Here is a 16,767-nt window from a genome sequence, read left to right on the forward strand (position 1 = left end):
ACCGGTAGCGACGGGTGCCGCCATAATTCTTTTTTATCGCCTCGCCGCGTCGTGTTTAACCCGTTCATTGACAAAAGGTATTTAAATTAAGCTGTCGTTCCAAATGATATTTACTGCGCAAACGCAACGACACACCAAATACCATTAAATGCCGTTTGCGTTAATCCTTAAATATTTTTAGAACTTGAATTCGATTTCAACATATCTTTTCAACACTTCTTGCTGATACTGATGAGGTTTGTGTACTTTTGTCAAAGTAACCTAAATATTCTTAGTTTTCACTCAACAATATTTTTCAACAACTTTCATTTGTTGCTTATCACAAGTTTTTACATTTGACAATAGGTATTTTAAGTGATTTGGAATCCAAACTAGTAGTCTACTTAACAAATCAAGTTTTAGAAAACATTGTAGGATATATAATTTAACAAAACAAAGACTAATTCAGTCACATGTTCATTAGACGTTTTCCGTCGCGTTATTTATGTGGGCGTCCGTCAGCGGCGCGTCTGCGCGTGCGACAAATTTAACAATGCCGGCCGCATACTCTGTGCCATACCAAACACAGATTAAAAATCGACAACAAACCGTTAATTATTTGCGAATCTGTCACGTTGAGTTTTCAGAGATTTATAGCTGATAATTGTTTTATGTTTCGCTTATTTAGCGCGTTGATTAATGTTCAGTCACTCCGTAAAATAACATGCGTAGAATTCAAGACGTATTTGAATTCCTATACAAATTTTAACTAAAAATATTTGAATGACGTGTAGTGAGTTAAACAAGTAAATATAATTTTTATCATTGAGATTCTTACTAATAACAATTAATTATTTCTAGACCCCGACGTCCTCAAATCTAAAAAGTGGAAAAAGCCTTTCAAAATGCATTTAATCTACCAACCGCTAGAAAGAAAAAGAAGTACATTGCACTTCCGATGAAAGTGTAATTATTAAAATTAGTCAAATTATGTAGTTGTTATTTAAAAGTAAAAACAGGGTAACATGGCCCTAATTATTTACATAGCAGCCGCCGTACTTGTTGCATACGTCACTACGTCATAATTACGTCCGCCATTACCGTCCGTTGCACTGCGCCGGCAACACGACAGCCCTAATACCACAAAGTGAACAGTTCCCGCCACCGGTGGAAAACACCTTAACACTTGCTAGCTATTTAATTCTCACCCAAGAAATTAATATCGTATTATCCTGACATTCACTTATCACAGTTTTCACTTTATGAACATCTCTTTAGGCCACTTTCTATGTCTCTTACACTTTTTCACACTTAACACACTTTTTCAGCCAAATATGGATTTTCCTATTACATCTACACATTTTATGTATTCATTGCTTGGAATCACAAATATAATGTTGTTTAAGGCTACACTTCGTATTCTACTCATTGACTTCTTTCTCAATTATTTGTCCAGCATGTCCTGAAACAAGTTTGTTTTAATTCATTTTATTTTCATCAAGGCTTGTACCATACTTTTCAATACGAACTGGTATTCTTGTGCAACAATGACAGACTTATTCATAAAAAATTCAAACAATACCGTTTTCTGCTTATTGTACCTCTATATCTATGCCTAAATTCGTCGAGATCCGTTCAACAATTAGGCTACAAACATCACTGCGTATAAAATGTAGTAGTGTCATCTATTTTCAATTACCACGGAAGACCAACACAAATGATCAGTGGTTTTAATTAAATAAATAAATAAACTCTAACAAGCATCCATCCATCAAAACATTCTCATTGTTAATATTATTAAGATTTATGATTCTCTTCTAATGTTTCATAAAACATGCATAAATTTATGATAATAAGTAAATCTTCGAAATTTATGTAATTACTGTAACGATTCTAGGTTCATTAATTTTACTATCATGCTGACAGATAAGTGATATTATCACTTGAATTAAATAAAGAATATCATTTGCTCTATCAAGTTAGATTCAATACTATTTTGTAAAGATATGTTGGAGTTGTGATTCTGTGAAATAATCATACATCATGTGTAAATCATCTCAGACCGGAACTCATTTTTATTTGATTTTAAAATTTACTCATCACCCACAATCAGTCAGGATGACTCTCGAAGGATCTTTGTGTCGGTCCCTTTGATCTCACCGCTCTATCAATAAAGGTCGCGCTTTGCTCTCACATCTCAAAGAAACTAATATACCATTGGAAGCGCCACTCGAGATTTCAACGTATCAGTCCGATTTGGAAGTCATTAATGTCATCGAAATGGTTGCGGTCGGCTCCTGGAATATCTCGATATGGTTACCCGGGGTAGGGAATTTTGAGTTTTGTGTTGTGCGTTTTAGGGGTTAGAATTGTGTCGGGGCTGAATTTATTTTTGCAATTCATTGCATTAGCTCGGCTCGTTAGTGCGGCCGAGGCGCGCCGGCTCGGTCGCGGCACGTAATGAACACGAAACGCGAGTCATGGGTCGGAGGCGCCTCACGTCAGCGCCGTCGCCGCGCGCCCTGTCAATACCTGATGGGCCGACAACGGAGAAGGTTATTCTCCACGATGCACCACTAATTAATGACTGCCACTCGATAAAAAAATGTTACAAGGAGCCGCAACACCGCCATTGTTCTACTGTCAACGAACGCATCTTGAAAGGTTTCTTCACCAGTCTGTGCTCGGAAATAATGTCTTAGAAACTACTCATACTGGAGTAATTATAGAACTAATGTAACTAACACCTCATTGTTAGTATCAGTAAAAACATGAGAAATACTACAGCGTTTTAATGCCGTACTTGTATCGTCGTTCTCAACACAATTGTCAAATTTTAAAGAATATCATGTTTAAAATAGCACAAAAACTTTATTCTCTATAATAGAGTAAAATGATAATCCAACCGTTTCCTTACTTTACAAACACCTTACTATTACTAACTTATACTTAATTCATCGAGAAATAAACATTCTTAAGAAATTTATCAGCAGTCCGCCACGTGTGTCCGGAAACTGGTGACAAAAAATGTGTCTCACATCAGTACCAATTTGTTACACTTAAAGTCCGTCTCTGTCATTAGCACGGGTCGGACAGACTGATTTTGTTTAAAAGATTGTCGCCCAGTCATTGATTAATAATTTGGCACTTACGAGGTGACTACAATGTGAGATAGGACTTCGCCTCCCGCAGCGCGACCGCGGCGCTCCGCCACCCGCGGCGCCAAACCCGGTACAACGGGACCCCGCACCGCTTATCGTATCACCATGACAACGGGACCTCTGTTCACACAATTACGTGCCTGTGAACGTCATTTCTCGCGACAATTTAGATTAATGGCTTTTAATAACCACAGACAAACTAATTATAAAAACAATTCAAGTTAAATTTCATTTTAAATACCTGTAGAAGAAGGATCCCCATCTGAAGGCTTTCAATAATAGGCTATTAAAACCCACGTCAATGAAAACATTATCTAAAAGTATATAAATGTGGCCGACGCTTTAGCGTCATTACTAAAGCCATCGGAAATTGCAACTATTAAACGTAACATCCGGCTTTTAACTCTAAACTTTCCGGCTGCAATTTGTCTATATTGAAAAACATACGATTTCAACAAATAAATGTCCCTCGTATTTACTTTATAGGGGAATTCTAAATAGGGATGGATCGCAAGTCGCGTGCATTTAAATGAAAGTTATATTGAATTGTTGTTTAGAAATGGCCAATAACTAAACATTATGTGAATCATTGAACTTAAGGTTTGATTGTCTTTGTTGTTGCCTTTGTTGTTGTACGTAAATATTTCAATTATGTACAATCTTTATAAAGTAAATAATTTATTTTTCAAAGAAATATTATTTTACTGCTCCATACTAAAAACTTATTTATTTGTGGTATATCAAATATCTACCCTTTTAAGGTTAGTGTTTATTGATGAAAATAAACATTTTCTATTTCAAGTGAGGTACTTATTATTAGCGGAGGGTCGTGTGGTGCCATTAGGACCCTTTGTGAGGGCCATATTTCACGTCCTCTAACACGAACCTCCATGAATATTGCGGAGGGATGCCACAGCGTCTGTCCTTGATGGCAACATTATTGTTAACCGTTACATTGTTGGTACTTTCGAAGCATTTTAGCTCTCTTTTAGGGTTGATCCTTAATTTAGACTGCTGCTTAAAATCTTAGTTTATTTCTGTAAATATAAGTAAAACAAAATATTTTAAGTAACTATATTAGTAAATATTTTACAGTGGATCACCAAACGGTTAGTGCAACATATAATAACATCTGAACCACTATTTACTTGTTATTGCTAAGCACATACTTGTTTAACAATTTACTTGTGCTATACAATTTCTATAGGTACCAAATCGTTGTGGTTAGTGGTCTCTATTCACAACTCCCTTATTCATAACATGTAGAAGCAGTTGCAAGTCGGACGTGCGAAAACGTTTCTGTGCAACGTCTGCAGTTTGCACTGCCGTTGCCGTCGTGGCTTGCATTGAATATGTGAATGCTTTAGTAACTGGCAACACGCCCATGCGGTAACACTGCCTCTATTGAATACAAATCAATAGAAATAGACTTTGAATTACCTTACACCTAACTGTTACATGTTTGTTTATTAGTAAAAGAATAAATGTAGGGATACAACAGGCATCATGAATGTTGCTATATACTCTTGAATAGTCTGTAATTGTTGATGTGTTACCTAAATCCCTTTTTTAATCAAATGTAATACCTTACGAAGACTACATTTGTTATGTAATATAAAATAAGCTGTAATATCTATTGAGTTTACCAGGACCATAAAATCTAGTGAGAAACTTGGTTTGTTACCTTTAATGTGACAAGGGATGAATGAGGTCAAAGAGAATATTATCAATTATGAATGAAGTGTTTAAAGTAAGAGTAAAATAAAAAAAGTATTTTAACAATAAAGCGTATGACAGGACTTTCGAAATGAAATCGGTCGAGGATCGGTGGTCGCGTGGCGCGAGCAAGACCGCCCGCCGCGATCGCCGCGATCGCCGCGTCGGGCGCGGCGACGACGGCGCGCTATGCTAATTCAATTGTTAGACGAACGATAGTGATACCATCGGGCCCGCCCGCATTATCATAATAATACGCGACTCACCTTCCACTCGTCGAAGCAACGATATCGACGATAACAATCATCTTTTTCTTCAATCGACATCGATACCTTTGAAACATGACGGAGAAAACAACACCACGAAACCGGTCAAACGTAAATGCAAAACAACGTCTAATCGATTCCCAGAAGTGTTGAAAAGCGGCGAAAGCGGTTCTCATGGCGTATCGCCCGCAGCTCTAACCGTACACGACCCGCGAGCCTACATGTACCTACGCCTAGCCGAATGCAAATTGAATTATGAGACTTTTGTGTCTATACAATTGTTAATACCTCTGCTTTGTTCTACCGCCGCGTAAGTACGTGACGATAGAACCCTTCGAAGCGATGTAATCGCTCGTTCTCGGCCCCGCGCATCTCGCGCCGACAAATTATAGTTATTTTATTTTATTACTTACCTAATTGCCGTCTATTGTTACGAATGCTCGTTCACGGAACACTCCGGTATTCCAACATAACATTTCCTATCGAAACATCTCTCCGTATTAACTTAAAACGAAATGACCATCTAATTAGAATAATAATGTCAGTTATGAATAAATATCATAGAAATGTTAGTCCCCGGCGGCCGTAATTGGGAATAAATAAAGGCTGGAATGCGTAATAATTGTTCGCTTTTATGAGTCCCCCGCGCTAGTTGGTGTCTTGCAGGCTTTGTGGTTTAGACCCTTGGGGCCTTGAGTCGGTAATTTTCTCAGCAATTAATATCCAACGTGGTTCAATTACTTAAATGTAAAAAATATACGTGAAACAGAAGTCGGGGCGAAATAACCGAGCCGTCTCCATTAAGTTAGTTCCACACTATCAGCAGGCAATGTGTCGGCCTAACTAATTGCTCCACTGTCAGGCCACTATTGTCTTGACATGTGTCACTGCGGTCACATACACAGCTTGTACAAAAAATGTATTATTGACAAACACATTTTACATTTTTAAATGTGAAAGTTCAACATAAATGTTATTTCATACCTACAGAATTATTGGAGTCCAACAATAAATTCCTTAATTTTTAATTTGTTGTGTTCATTATTTCTTCCACTGTGATAAGTGTTATCTCTTTGGAAACCAATCTTTCAACCTGTAGTCCATTTGTGATAATCTCCAAGACTGTGAGACGGCACTTCGCGTAGCCCGAGGGGGATTCGTTTCGAACATTTTATTTGTTTGTTACTATCGTATAAATGGGGATAATTATAACAATTTCGCTGAAAATCACTGGAATTATCTTGCTACCAAAAATACGTGAGTTTAACGACGTATTCTCGGAAGTGTCGGGCCTGAGGTGTGTAAGGGGAGTGCGGGGGGAGGGGAGGCTGCACGCAATACTACCGCGCCGCTTACGTACCGCGCCGGCCTTGAACTTTCCGCGGCTCGTTCTCTGCTCAGCCACATGCGAAACAATCCATCATAACCATAGAATTCTATTGCCGTGATACTAAATTGATACATATTGTCATCCCTTTCATTCTCTATACAAAGAAAGAGGTAATCAAATATTTAAACCCGGCAGTGGAATTTCACGGCATGTAACATGAGTGACTTGAGCGTTTTACGTTGTAATATTACCAATAACTTTCATTAGTCACAATATTTCAGCTGCGATTATAAATTGATTTAGTAGTTAATCAGTAAATCGTAGCTTCACTCGGCTTAAAAAAATGTAGCACGATTTTAAATGATACTTCAACATAGTTTTCTGGAAAACGAATACCATATACTTTTTACGAAAATCAATACAAAGATGTAGGGGTTATTTCACAATACATATGAACATAAAGCGGTAGAAATATGTATTTTTCCATCATAAATTCAGATACATATAGGATAGCAGTACAAAAACAAAAGGTCCAGAGTAGGAGAACCCTTGTTTCAATTCCAACCGACACTCAGCTTTTTTTGTCTCGCTCGAACTTGTTTCTCAAATTGGTGCGCCTATTATCTGAACCCTGGCGGAGGTCGGCCGTCACTTGACGAGGATTTTAGAGCAAATTCCGTCACGCGAAATTTTTCTATACAACTCTCCATACACGGTATCAAGGCTGATTTAGAATGTTCGTAAGAATCGGTCCGGTTATTTCATTGTGAAGTTGATTTATTATAGTTACATGTATATTTAAATTGGGTAGAATTATGTCTAACTTTTTTTACAAAGTGAGATAATCTTTAAAAATACTGCCTTCTTTACTAAAAACTTGGGAATTCATTAAGAAAATTTAGACAGATAAGTAATTTAAAATCAAAACAATTCTCAATTAAACTCAAGAAGTGTAACAAGCTTGGTGTTTACAATAAAAAATACTGTATGAGGCACGAAGCGTAATTCTAGTAATAAAGTAAATTTCTAGTAGCAGATATTAAATAATAATACATAATTGAAACACATTTAAATTTCCTAGAAAGCAAAGTAATTACTAGTATTCATTTTATTTAACAATCCTTAGTCAATACTCTCTACTGGAGTTTACTTTAGTCGTAGAGACTCGTAATTATCGTAGAGTTATAGTTTTGCATAAATATACAGATTATATTTAACATCTATAATTAATGAGTTAAACACTGAAAACTAATAATTTGGTTATAACTGTAGTTAAACATTAGTACGTAAATAGTTTAATTAATATTATTTTAACTCAAACTAGAACTTAAACGAACTAAACAAAGATTATTTATTAAAAATGTTTTCGTAAACCATTCCATTCCGACAATCTATTTTAGATCTATAACTCACTACAAACCAGAGTTCTATAAAGCCATAGGACATCCCTGGCATATCTAAATGGTACAAGAATGTCATTGCGGAGTTACTCTTTAAAAGAATCTGGAAAAAAGAATGTAGGGTAGTTCGTCACTATAGTGCAAGCGAGTGGAGTGAAGGCGTGAAACCGCTGCGGCGGCCATTCCGGGCACCCGCCACATGGCGGCGGTAAATTGACCCCAAGCAAATTATTTATTTAAATGGAAATTATCGCCTTATAACTTCCTCCAGCGCCTTTGACGCGCCAGTAATTTGACCGACATATGCGGCTTCCCAGAGAAAATTTTATTCACAGTTAAAATCAATACAATATATTCAGACTTCTGCCATTTGGTAATACTTTTTACAACTAATAAATTGCTTCTAGTGGCAATTAAGTGCTAATGTTGCTTTGATCCAACAAGTGCCAGTTCTACAATTTTTAAAGATATCATTTATTATTTTACACCCGTAATTATACCTATTACATCTCTGTGAGTCGAAATTTCAGTTAGCCAATTTCGTGAAAGCGAAAAACACCTATTTGTAATGTTAACATTTATTAAAGTTAAAATTTAAGCTAACCCTTTTGAATAATGTGCGATCATAAATTTCGACATCAATCTTTAACGTTGATGCTCGAGTTTTGAAATGTCGATGAAATACCTCGATAATGTGTCGGATATCGGCAAGACAACACTAGCCTTGGGCCTCGGCGACTGCACAACTTTCCGAACGTTTTTTTTTTCTTTTTTAGGTCTCAGTCAGCCCTCAGGCTAACTTTATAAAAGTTCCGACCAATCTACATCATCTTTGACATTGTTGTACATTTAAAAAAAAGTAACTACTAAACTTAGAAATACAAATATACACCGATAAGCTGTCCTATTCTTTATGGGAAGTTTAAACCTTTTTGCAACTCCTAATAAAATGTTAAAGAAGGCGTTCTTTTGTTTACAGTGGATGGTGTTGAAGGAAATCGCAAAAACTAAAGGATATAATTTAATTTGTTATCAGTAAATCAATCCAAATAAAATTGTCAAAACCAGTATCCAATACTGGTCGAGCAATTCTTTTTCAAATATTTATTTGAGCGAACAAATGCTTTTACATGATTATTGTTTAAAATGGTAAAAAATAATGCTAGTTTTTAGCGTCATTAGAAGATTGTAAACAGCGATAGTTATACACGTGGTTCGTTGAACTCGTAATGCGAATGTAGCTGTGAATTTGTCAGGCGAATGAATTTGCGATACAAATATTTTTTGCAAATGTTTCGATTTTAATTTTTACAATTAATTTAAATTTTTATACACAACACAATTATTATATACGTGTACAGTATAAGAGATACATTACTGTCAGTAAGTTTTTATAATGTTTAAGAATATTTTGTGATATTTTCTGTATCCGCTGTTAATTAAGGTGAAGTGGTTAGTTCAACAAACATGTCGCTAAGCTAAAGGACTTTGATCAGTATGCAATTAGCCCGCATCAAAACATAGAAACGGGGGCGCTGGCGTGCAGCCTACGTGCGACGACCGCCTAATGTGTAAATAATGTCGCCCGCTCATTAACTTTTACCTACCTACTCCATTAACAACTACATTTTGACGTATCCTTACAACTAATGTTATAGATAAATAAATATTTAATATTTTTCTTTAGTCTTAGGGGTCTTGTAAGTAAAGTCCGCCCTTAAATCTACGTTCTCGTGATTACCAATAGACTATTTTTGTTGAAAATATAATTCTGAGTAATCCAAATAATAAGATTTAAGCCTGAAGCGTGCAGCAAATAGGGCAACATTAGTTTCGACGTCACAACCAAACAATATGTCATAAATTGTAAACTCAGCGCCGGTTAGTTTGCATTAGAATGGCCGGGGCCGGGGCACGCTCCCCCGGGCGACGCGACGCCGCCGACCCGGCGACGACGCGAGGCGTTCGATTTCACCCGGAATTAACTCGATAATTCTCTAATTGTGCAATTAGCCGACGGCAATTTGGTCTCGGCTTATCGACAGTGAATTACACACGACGTCCGCTCCGTTCCGGACGCCTCGTCGACATAATATCATATACTAACGAGTTCATTTACTTAGAAATTTAAAACGATGCGAACACATCGTTTGGGTCCATTTTCAAAGTCCCATTAAATTTAATATATGTTGAAGAGCTTTGAAATATGTTTATTTGCGATGTAGAAAATGAACTTAATTCAGTCATTTTATAAAAAAATGTAACACAAAAGTCTTATTAAATTATTTCTTGTTATTTTTAATTTTGAAATAGAATTAAAACCAGGAGATTAGATGATTTTAAAAAGCCAACATAACTCACAAACACAAAGCGTTTAATGAAAATCATCACACGACATTAAATTCGCTTCAAAGCAACCTCTTGCCGTTTAACTGCAATAAAGCGGCTTATTTGATAAGCGATAACGGCTGTGATAATACAATATTATAATTTAATGGTGCATCGTAATAAAATTAATGTGAGAAGCAATAAATCGTGGCACGAGAGGTCGCTCGCATCTCCCGAGCTTGGCGCGCCTTCGCCAGATTGGATAATTTCAAATTATCCACCGAAATTATGATGAAGTGAAATGAATATTCAAGCGAAACGTTTAGACCTCGACGTGTTATTAACATGGTCGTGGCGTCGTTACCGGCCAAATTGTATTTCATAAAATTCATAACCATACTTATGACCTAATATTTCTTGAAAATACTTTATTGAAAATGATCGAGGGTCATCATCTATCGTGTATGTACTGGGTGCGCCAGACGTGTAGTCATCAATCGGGTGTAATGCCAACTATTAAATATACAGTTAACAACAGCGTTAAATTAATTTCGGTATCGTTCTGAATATGTTAAATGAGTTTGAACCTATGTCACATAGAACAAGACTGAATCAATTTCAAGCACTTGTTTGTTACAAGGTGTAAATTGCAGTAATGCTGTCTCAAGCACCTCATTTTACCTATATGTTATATCTAATTTCCTCTATACTTCTTAGATGTTGGAAGAGACGATTCATACTTCTAGTTTTGTCCATTCTATTGCCAGTAGTCTGTTCTAATGCACTCTGTTTGAATAGTAACCTAGACATTAAAGTAAAACTTCATCGTCATGATAACTAACATATTTTTTATGAGTCCGTGCACACTTGCATCCTTGAACCACGCCGGCTACCTGACCCGATACTACAATTTGTGCCCGCATTAGGTAATCTCGTCTCATTTCGACTCGTACGGCTTTTTTTACAGCGGAAAGATCTTCGTCATTTTTGACAAGGAAAAGGCCATCAGCGTATAATGCGTAGCGAGGCGCCGTGGCTCTCCGATCCAATCTCCGAGTGGCCCGGCTTGGTTGACGACCAATTATGGATATCACTCGGTTTCGGTCGGACCCAAATGGGGCATAATTCCTAGGGTAATTATGAGCGCGGCGCTTGCCTGCCATCGAATCTGCTCTCCATCTCCACTGACACGTATTATCCAAATTGCTTCGATGTCTTTGTGCGCCTCGGATGCGTTTTTTTTAGTTTCTTTTATTTATGAACACCATATCGCGTGTTTTGAAGGTTAATAAAACTAATTCACATGTACACAATTAATTGGCATGTTTTATCTGTACGGAGAAAAGTATAATATTAAAGATAGCCACAGACAGTAAATTTTTATTCAAATATCACTATGACAAGCTATTTAAAACGATTATGTTATATTATTAATTAAAATGCTAACTTAGCTGCCTCAGCTACGTAACATGTGACATATTGTGAACATTACGAGTAAAAAACATGTTTGGATTTGGATATGTGTTGCTGTAATAAGTAGTACATTATCTTTAGTAGTTCAGATTCCTTATTGATATTTACTATAATCTAAATAAAACACAACAACTTCGACGTAGGTAAATTCGTATCAGCACAATTTGTCTCATGTCTAAAATGTTTGAACCCTGTTACTTGCTTTCAAAAGGCTTTAATTATTGTACTGTGACCATATTCCTGCATCCAAAGAAGACTAAAGAAAAGTCAACCAATTATTTTGCTAGTAAAAGACTGAATCAAATGTTTCCTTGATATTGAGTCAATTTAAATACAAGTATGACATACGTTAATGGAGTGCTGGATGTTAGTTACATGCACACGAGTAGATCTAGTTGATAACGCGCCACCACTTATTATTCCTATTTACTCTGTGGCCGCCAACACATCACTTGTGTACACAACTGTACCTATATGTGTTTAATTTTAGATTTTATAGTCACAATTTTCATACATATTTTTTAACTTTCATAGCACTGTCGCAACCGGTATTTAGCAATTTTAACAAACAATATCTCTACATAAGCAACACTCTCAAAATCATTGTTTGTATATCCTACTAATATTAGAAATGTGAAAGTTTATTTGGATGGATGTTTGTTATAGTTTGTAGCCTATAGACGTTGAGGATAGTTTGAAAGAACATATAGGCTAGTCACTCTTGTTTTCTTTTTCATTTCACGGAGTAGCGGGCAAAAGCTAGTGATATATTGAATATATAATATCGTCGATATTAGTGTCCGTAACTTGAAACCGACAATGTACGACTGGTGGAGAAGGCACAATATAAGCCATCGGTCCTTTAAAAGTCAAGAATTCTTAGCTGCTCCATTAATCTCCGCTTAACAAATGGATGGATGAAGCAAAAGATAGTGGACTCTCCAGTTCCTATCTTTTATCTTTTACCGATATATAGATATGTACATATATCTAGTGATGGTGAGGTGCATCGGTAGTGAACAGTTGTAAGGCGCGGCGCACACTGGCGGCGGCGACAGCTGCGCCAATCACAATAAAAAGGGCGTGGCGAGGCCCCGGACCCCGGCCTGGTCCCCACATCCGAGCCCCGCATTATGTTATTGCATACAATGAAACTTTTTTATTGACCCTTTGTCTCATATTGGGGTGAAATATCCGGTCGGATGTTACTTCTACACTCACCTTTATTTAACATCGAATGGGTGCGGGGAACGGATTATGCATTTTTTCTTTCTTTCTTTGATGTAATTTAATCTACTCTTACATTGAGGTTATAATAGGTTTTTGAAGTGTTGTAATTTATGTAACGGATATACTATTATCACACAGTTGTTCTTATTAATATGGTGGTGCACTTTCCTCGAAATTTCAATTTTAAAACCTGCAATACTACTTAAGTAGATTTTGTGTACTAAATTTGTAATATATGTGCAGTACAGTATACATCTTTAAATAAAATCTCGATAAATAAATACACTTAAATTAAACTCAACAGAATCAAACAAATACAAAACATCCAGCGACTGCCAGTGATAAAGCCTCAACTGTATATTACGTCCTTGTGCTTAATCAACATCGATGTTTACGAGCGAGTTGTGCAGCGGCAGCGGGCAGTGGGCAGCGAGGAGCGTTTATTAATTAGGACGTCCCGCGGCCGCGGTAGCAGTAGCATCGGGACCTGTCACTGCGCTGCCTAATTGTAAATACACTTCACGGGCTCACGTAATTTATTAAAATTATTTCTGATCGCCTCAGGCACCGACTCGACCGCGGCTTTTATTCTCATATAAATAAGTCCATAAATCTGACTCCACGCTCGCAATGGTTCTCACGGTCTCCCCCCGGCTCAATAATTAAACCCGAATAAATAATTATTTCTTTGTTCATTCATCGTGATTAACTATTTCACTGTTCATCTTTCCAGGAACACCCGAGTCTGCGTGGCACGCCACTGGCGATGCTCGCGGCGCAATGCAACAAATTGTCAAGTAAATCTCCCCCGCCGCTGGCTGATGCAGCCGTCGGCAAGGGCTTTCATCCGTGGAAAAAGAGCCCGGGAACCCACTCGCCGCCAGGCGCCGGCTCCGGTCCGCGCTCGCAACCGCCTTCCTGCGCCCCCTATGCACGGCCACCAACCTCCTGCGCTGCCGCTCCATCTTACGGCAACGACCTTTACTTTCCCTCGTCCGGAGATCAGCTACTAGGCAAAAGTGAATCTAGCGCGAGTCTCGGCTCGATGTATTCAAGGCACCCTTACGAGTCGTGGCCCTTCAACGTGGGAGGAGGTGGCGGCGGCGGCGCGCTGAAAGCTGCGGACATGGGGGGCGTCGGTGCCGTCGGAGGTACGTGGTGGGATGTGCACGGCGGTTGGCTAGATGTCGGCGGACAGATGGCCAACTACGCCGGCCAGGACTACTCGCAACTGACACATTCCTTATCGGGCGGCGCTCACCTCCTGCCACCCGCGCCGCACTTGCTACAAGATGCGTACAAGTCGGTGCTTCCGACGCAGGGTTCGTTCGGACTGCACGCGCCCGGCTCCCCGGCGCCGCCCGCGCAGGCACCATCGCCTCGCTCGCAGAGACGATACGCGGGCCGGGCCACCTGTGACTGTCCCAATTGCCAGGAGGCAGAGAGGCTCGGACCTGCAGGAGCGCACCTGCGCAAGAAGAACATCCACAGTTGTCACATCCCCGGGTGCGGGAAGGTGTACGGCAAGACGTCCCACCTGAAAGCTCATCTACGATGGCACACCGGCGAGCGGCCGTTCGTGTGCAACTGGCTATTCTGCGGCAAGAGATTTACACGCTCGGATGAACTACAGCGGCATCTGCGCACGCACACCGGCGAAAAGAGGTTCGCATGCCCGGTGTGCAACAAGAGGTTTATGCGATCGGACCACCTCGCCAAGCACGTGAAGACGCACAACGGCGGTAAGAAGGGCAGCTCTGAGTCGTGCTCGGACTCGGAAGAGAACAGCCAGGGTGAAGGTGGCGGCGGCGGACGCTCACCCGAGCACGTGCTGGACGTGAAGCCGGGTACGCTCGTGTGACGGGGGCGTGCGGCACTGACCGCTCTTCCACCGCCGCTCCTGTTAGCCGCTCCGCGGCCCGCGCCCTGTCTCAGCCCTGTACATATCGAACCTCTGTATAGAATGTAATTATAATTAAAGACTTAGCGCTGACTGGTGTTGCGTCGTGTATATTATGTTCGTGTGAAACTTCAAGTGTACAGTATAGATACTATGAAATATTGTCTATTATAATTAGGAATTGTACGGTAACTTAATTTAAGTAGAATCACTCTTATAGTCGAAACTTACATGTAATTTATTTAAATATTGTTAATAGTTCCACTGGTCCTCAATAATTGAATATCTGTTAAATTATCTGTACGTGTTTGTTACATTATTTACTTAATTGTAGAGTTTATGCAAGAACATAAGAATTTAACTAAGTATGTATGTAGGTACACACAGCTACAGACTAAAATTGTATATAGGCAAATTGTCACAAATAAAAGCTGTTGCTAAAATCTTACTACTGGTGAATTTTTAACATTATTTCTAAATATTTATAGAACCAGTAAATATTACTTTTTCAAGTCTATAAATAAATTGGCATTTAGTAAAAATACATTCATGGTATATACTCTTACGTACTTTCATTATTAAACGATTTTATTTTACTGTAATATATAAGTTTTCATGTACACATTATAAATAAATAAACTAACAATAATTCGTGTGAACATAAAAGGAGGAATAAATAGGAAAATGGTGAAGTGTGAAATAAAATAAAAAATCAACGATACACATTGGTTCTAGATATCCTTTACCCCACTAGTAAAGACATCAACTTTCCTTCCGCCAATAGCATAATTACTGTGATATTTTGTCTATATGTAATGAGCCTGAATTTAACGCTATTATTTGTAACTAGTGTGAAGAATGTAGAATCAATTATTTGTTTTGTTTAAATCTAGCAAATAGTAAGTGTTTGCGGTAAAATATATTTAAAGTAACGTGGAAAAGAGTTTTTAGTTTGATTGTCTTTTTGATAAATTGGTCCTAAATTATGTGATTTTGGTTTGTAAAATTAATTAAATATGTCGATATATTCATGGGAAGAATGTATTTGTGTAACTATTATGTATAATATGATGATACGATATTGTACAAACTTACGCTAATAAAACGCCTAAAATTGATTTATAAAAATTAAATGTATTTTCCGAGTGGATATCTGTATTTTCATTGCAACCCAAATTAAAATAGAAAATGAATAAAGGAGGATATAACTTAAGGAATGTTTACTTAGCGGCTAACTTGCATTTGCTTCTGCTAATAAGAGCAAACATGGAAATCAAAGGTTTTGCAATTTTCAGTACCAAACATAAAGTAATTCATTAAGTTATTCAATCCCAAATTAATGCCAAGTAAGAATAACGTCAGTATTATTTTAAAAATCATAGTAATTAAATAAAAGTTAAAAATGTTTATAAATCTGCCAGTTATGACTATCCATCTTTGACCAAGTTAGAAATTAAAAAGTACCAAATGATCAAATGATAATAATAAAGGATATTGTTCCTGTCTTAGTGATGATAATGATTATAGCAGAGAGAGATAAAGAGAGAGAGAAAGAGAGACATTACTAAAGTAGGTAACTGAAGACTTTATTTTCATATACGTATCAATATTAACAAAACTATTAGATCTGTAATTGTCATCGTAATTTACTTCTTTATTATAAATAAGTCCATCAAAGACTAATGAAAGCACTCATATTTACCCTTCATCAAAGGCTACTAATTACTCTGTTGACATGTCTCAATTTAACCACAAAAAGTACTAAAGCACACAAAAAATAGAATTCTCATTAACAGATGTGTCGATTATGACACATTTGGATGATAGTAATCTAGAGGAAACGTCGCAAAGAGAACATACAGCCGTAAAAAGTGAATTGAAACCACAAATAATGAGAGGGAGAGGGGAGGGGAAGTGGGAAGGGGAGGGGACACCGCGGGTGGGCGAGAGCTCGTGCCGTAAAAAGCGCGCTCATCTGCGACAG

General features: G+C 37.9%; 1 protein-coding gene across 4 annotated transcripts in view; it reads left to right on the forward strand.

Annotated features, from left to right (window-relative positions):
• Window positions 1-15,885, forward strand: part of LOC106109488 (transcription factor Sp9-like) — a 56,695-nt gene extending 40,810 nt beyond the window's left edge. For all 4 annotated transcript variants that reach the window (XM_013291004.1, XM_013291007.1, XM_013291005.1 and 1 more), the window contains one exon: window positions 13,617-15,885. In XM_013291004.1, the coding sequence (XP_013146458.1) occupies window positions 13,617-14,744 (1,128 nt within the window). In that variant the 3' untranslated portion in view covers window positions 14,745-15,885. The remainder of the gene's footprint in view (window positions 1-13,616) is intronic.
• Window positions 15,886-16,767: the final 882 nt, after the last annotated feature.

The sequence above is a fragment of the Papilio polytes genome, unplaced genomic scaffold (genome assembly GCF_000836215.1).
Source record: "Papilio polytes unplaced genomic scaffold, Ppol_1.0 DF821289.1, whole genome shotgun sequence".
NCBI classification, from domain to species: domain Eukaryota; kingdom Metazoa; phylum Arthropoda; class Insecta; order Lepidoptera; family Papilionidae; genus Papilio; species Papilio polytes.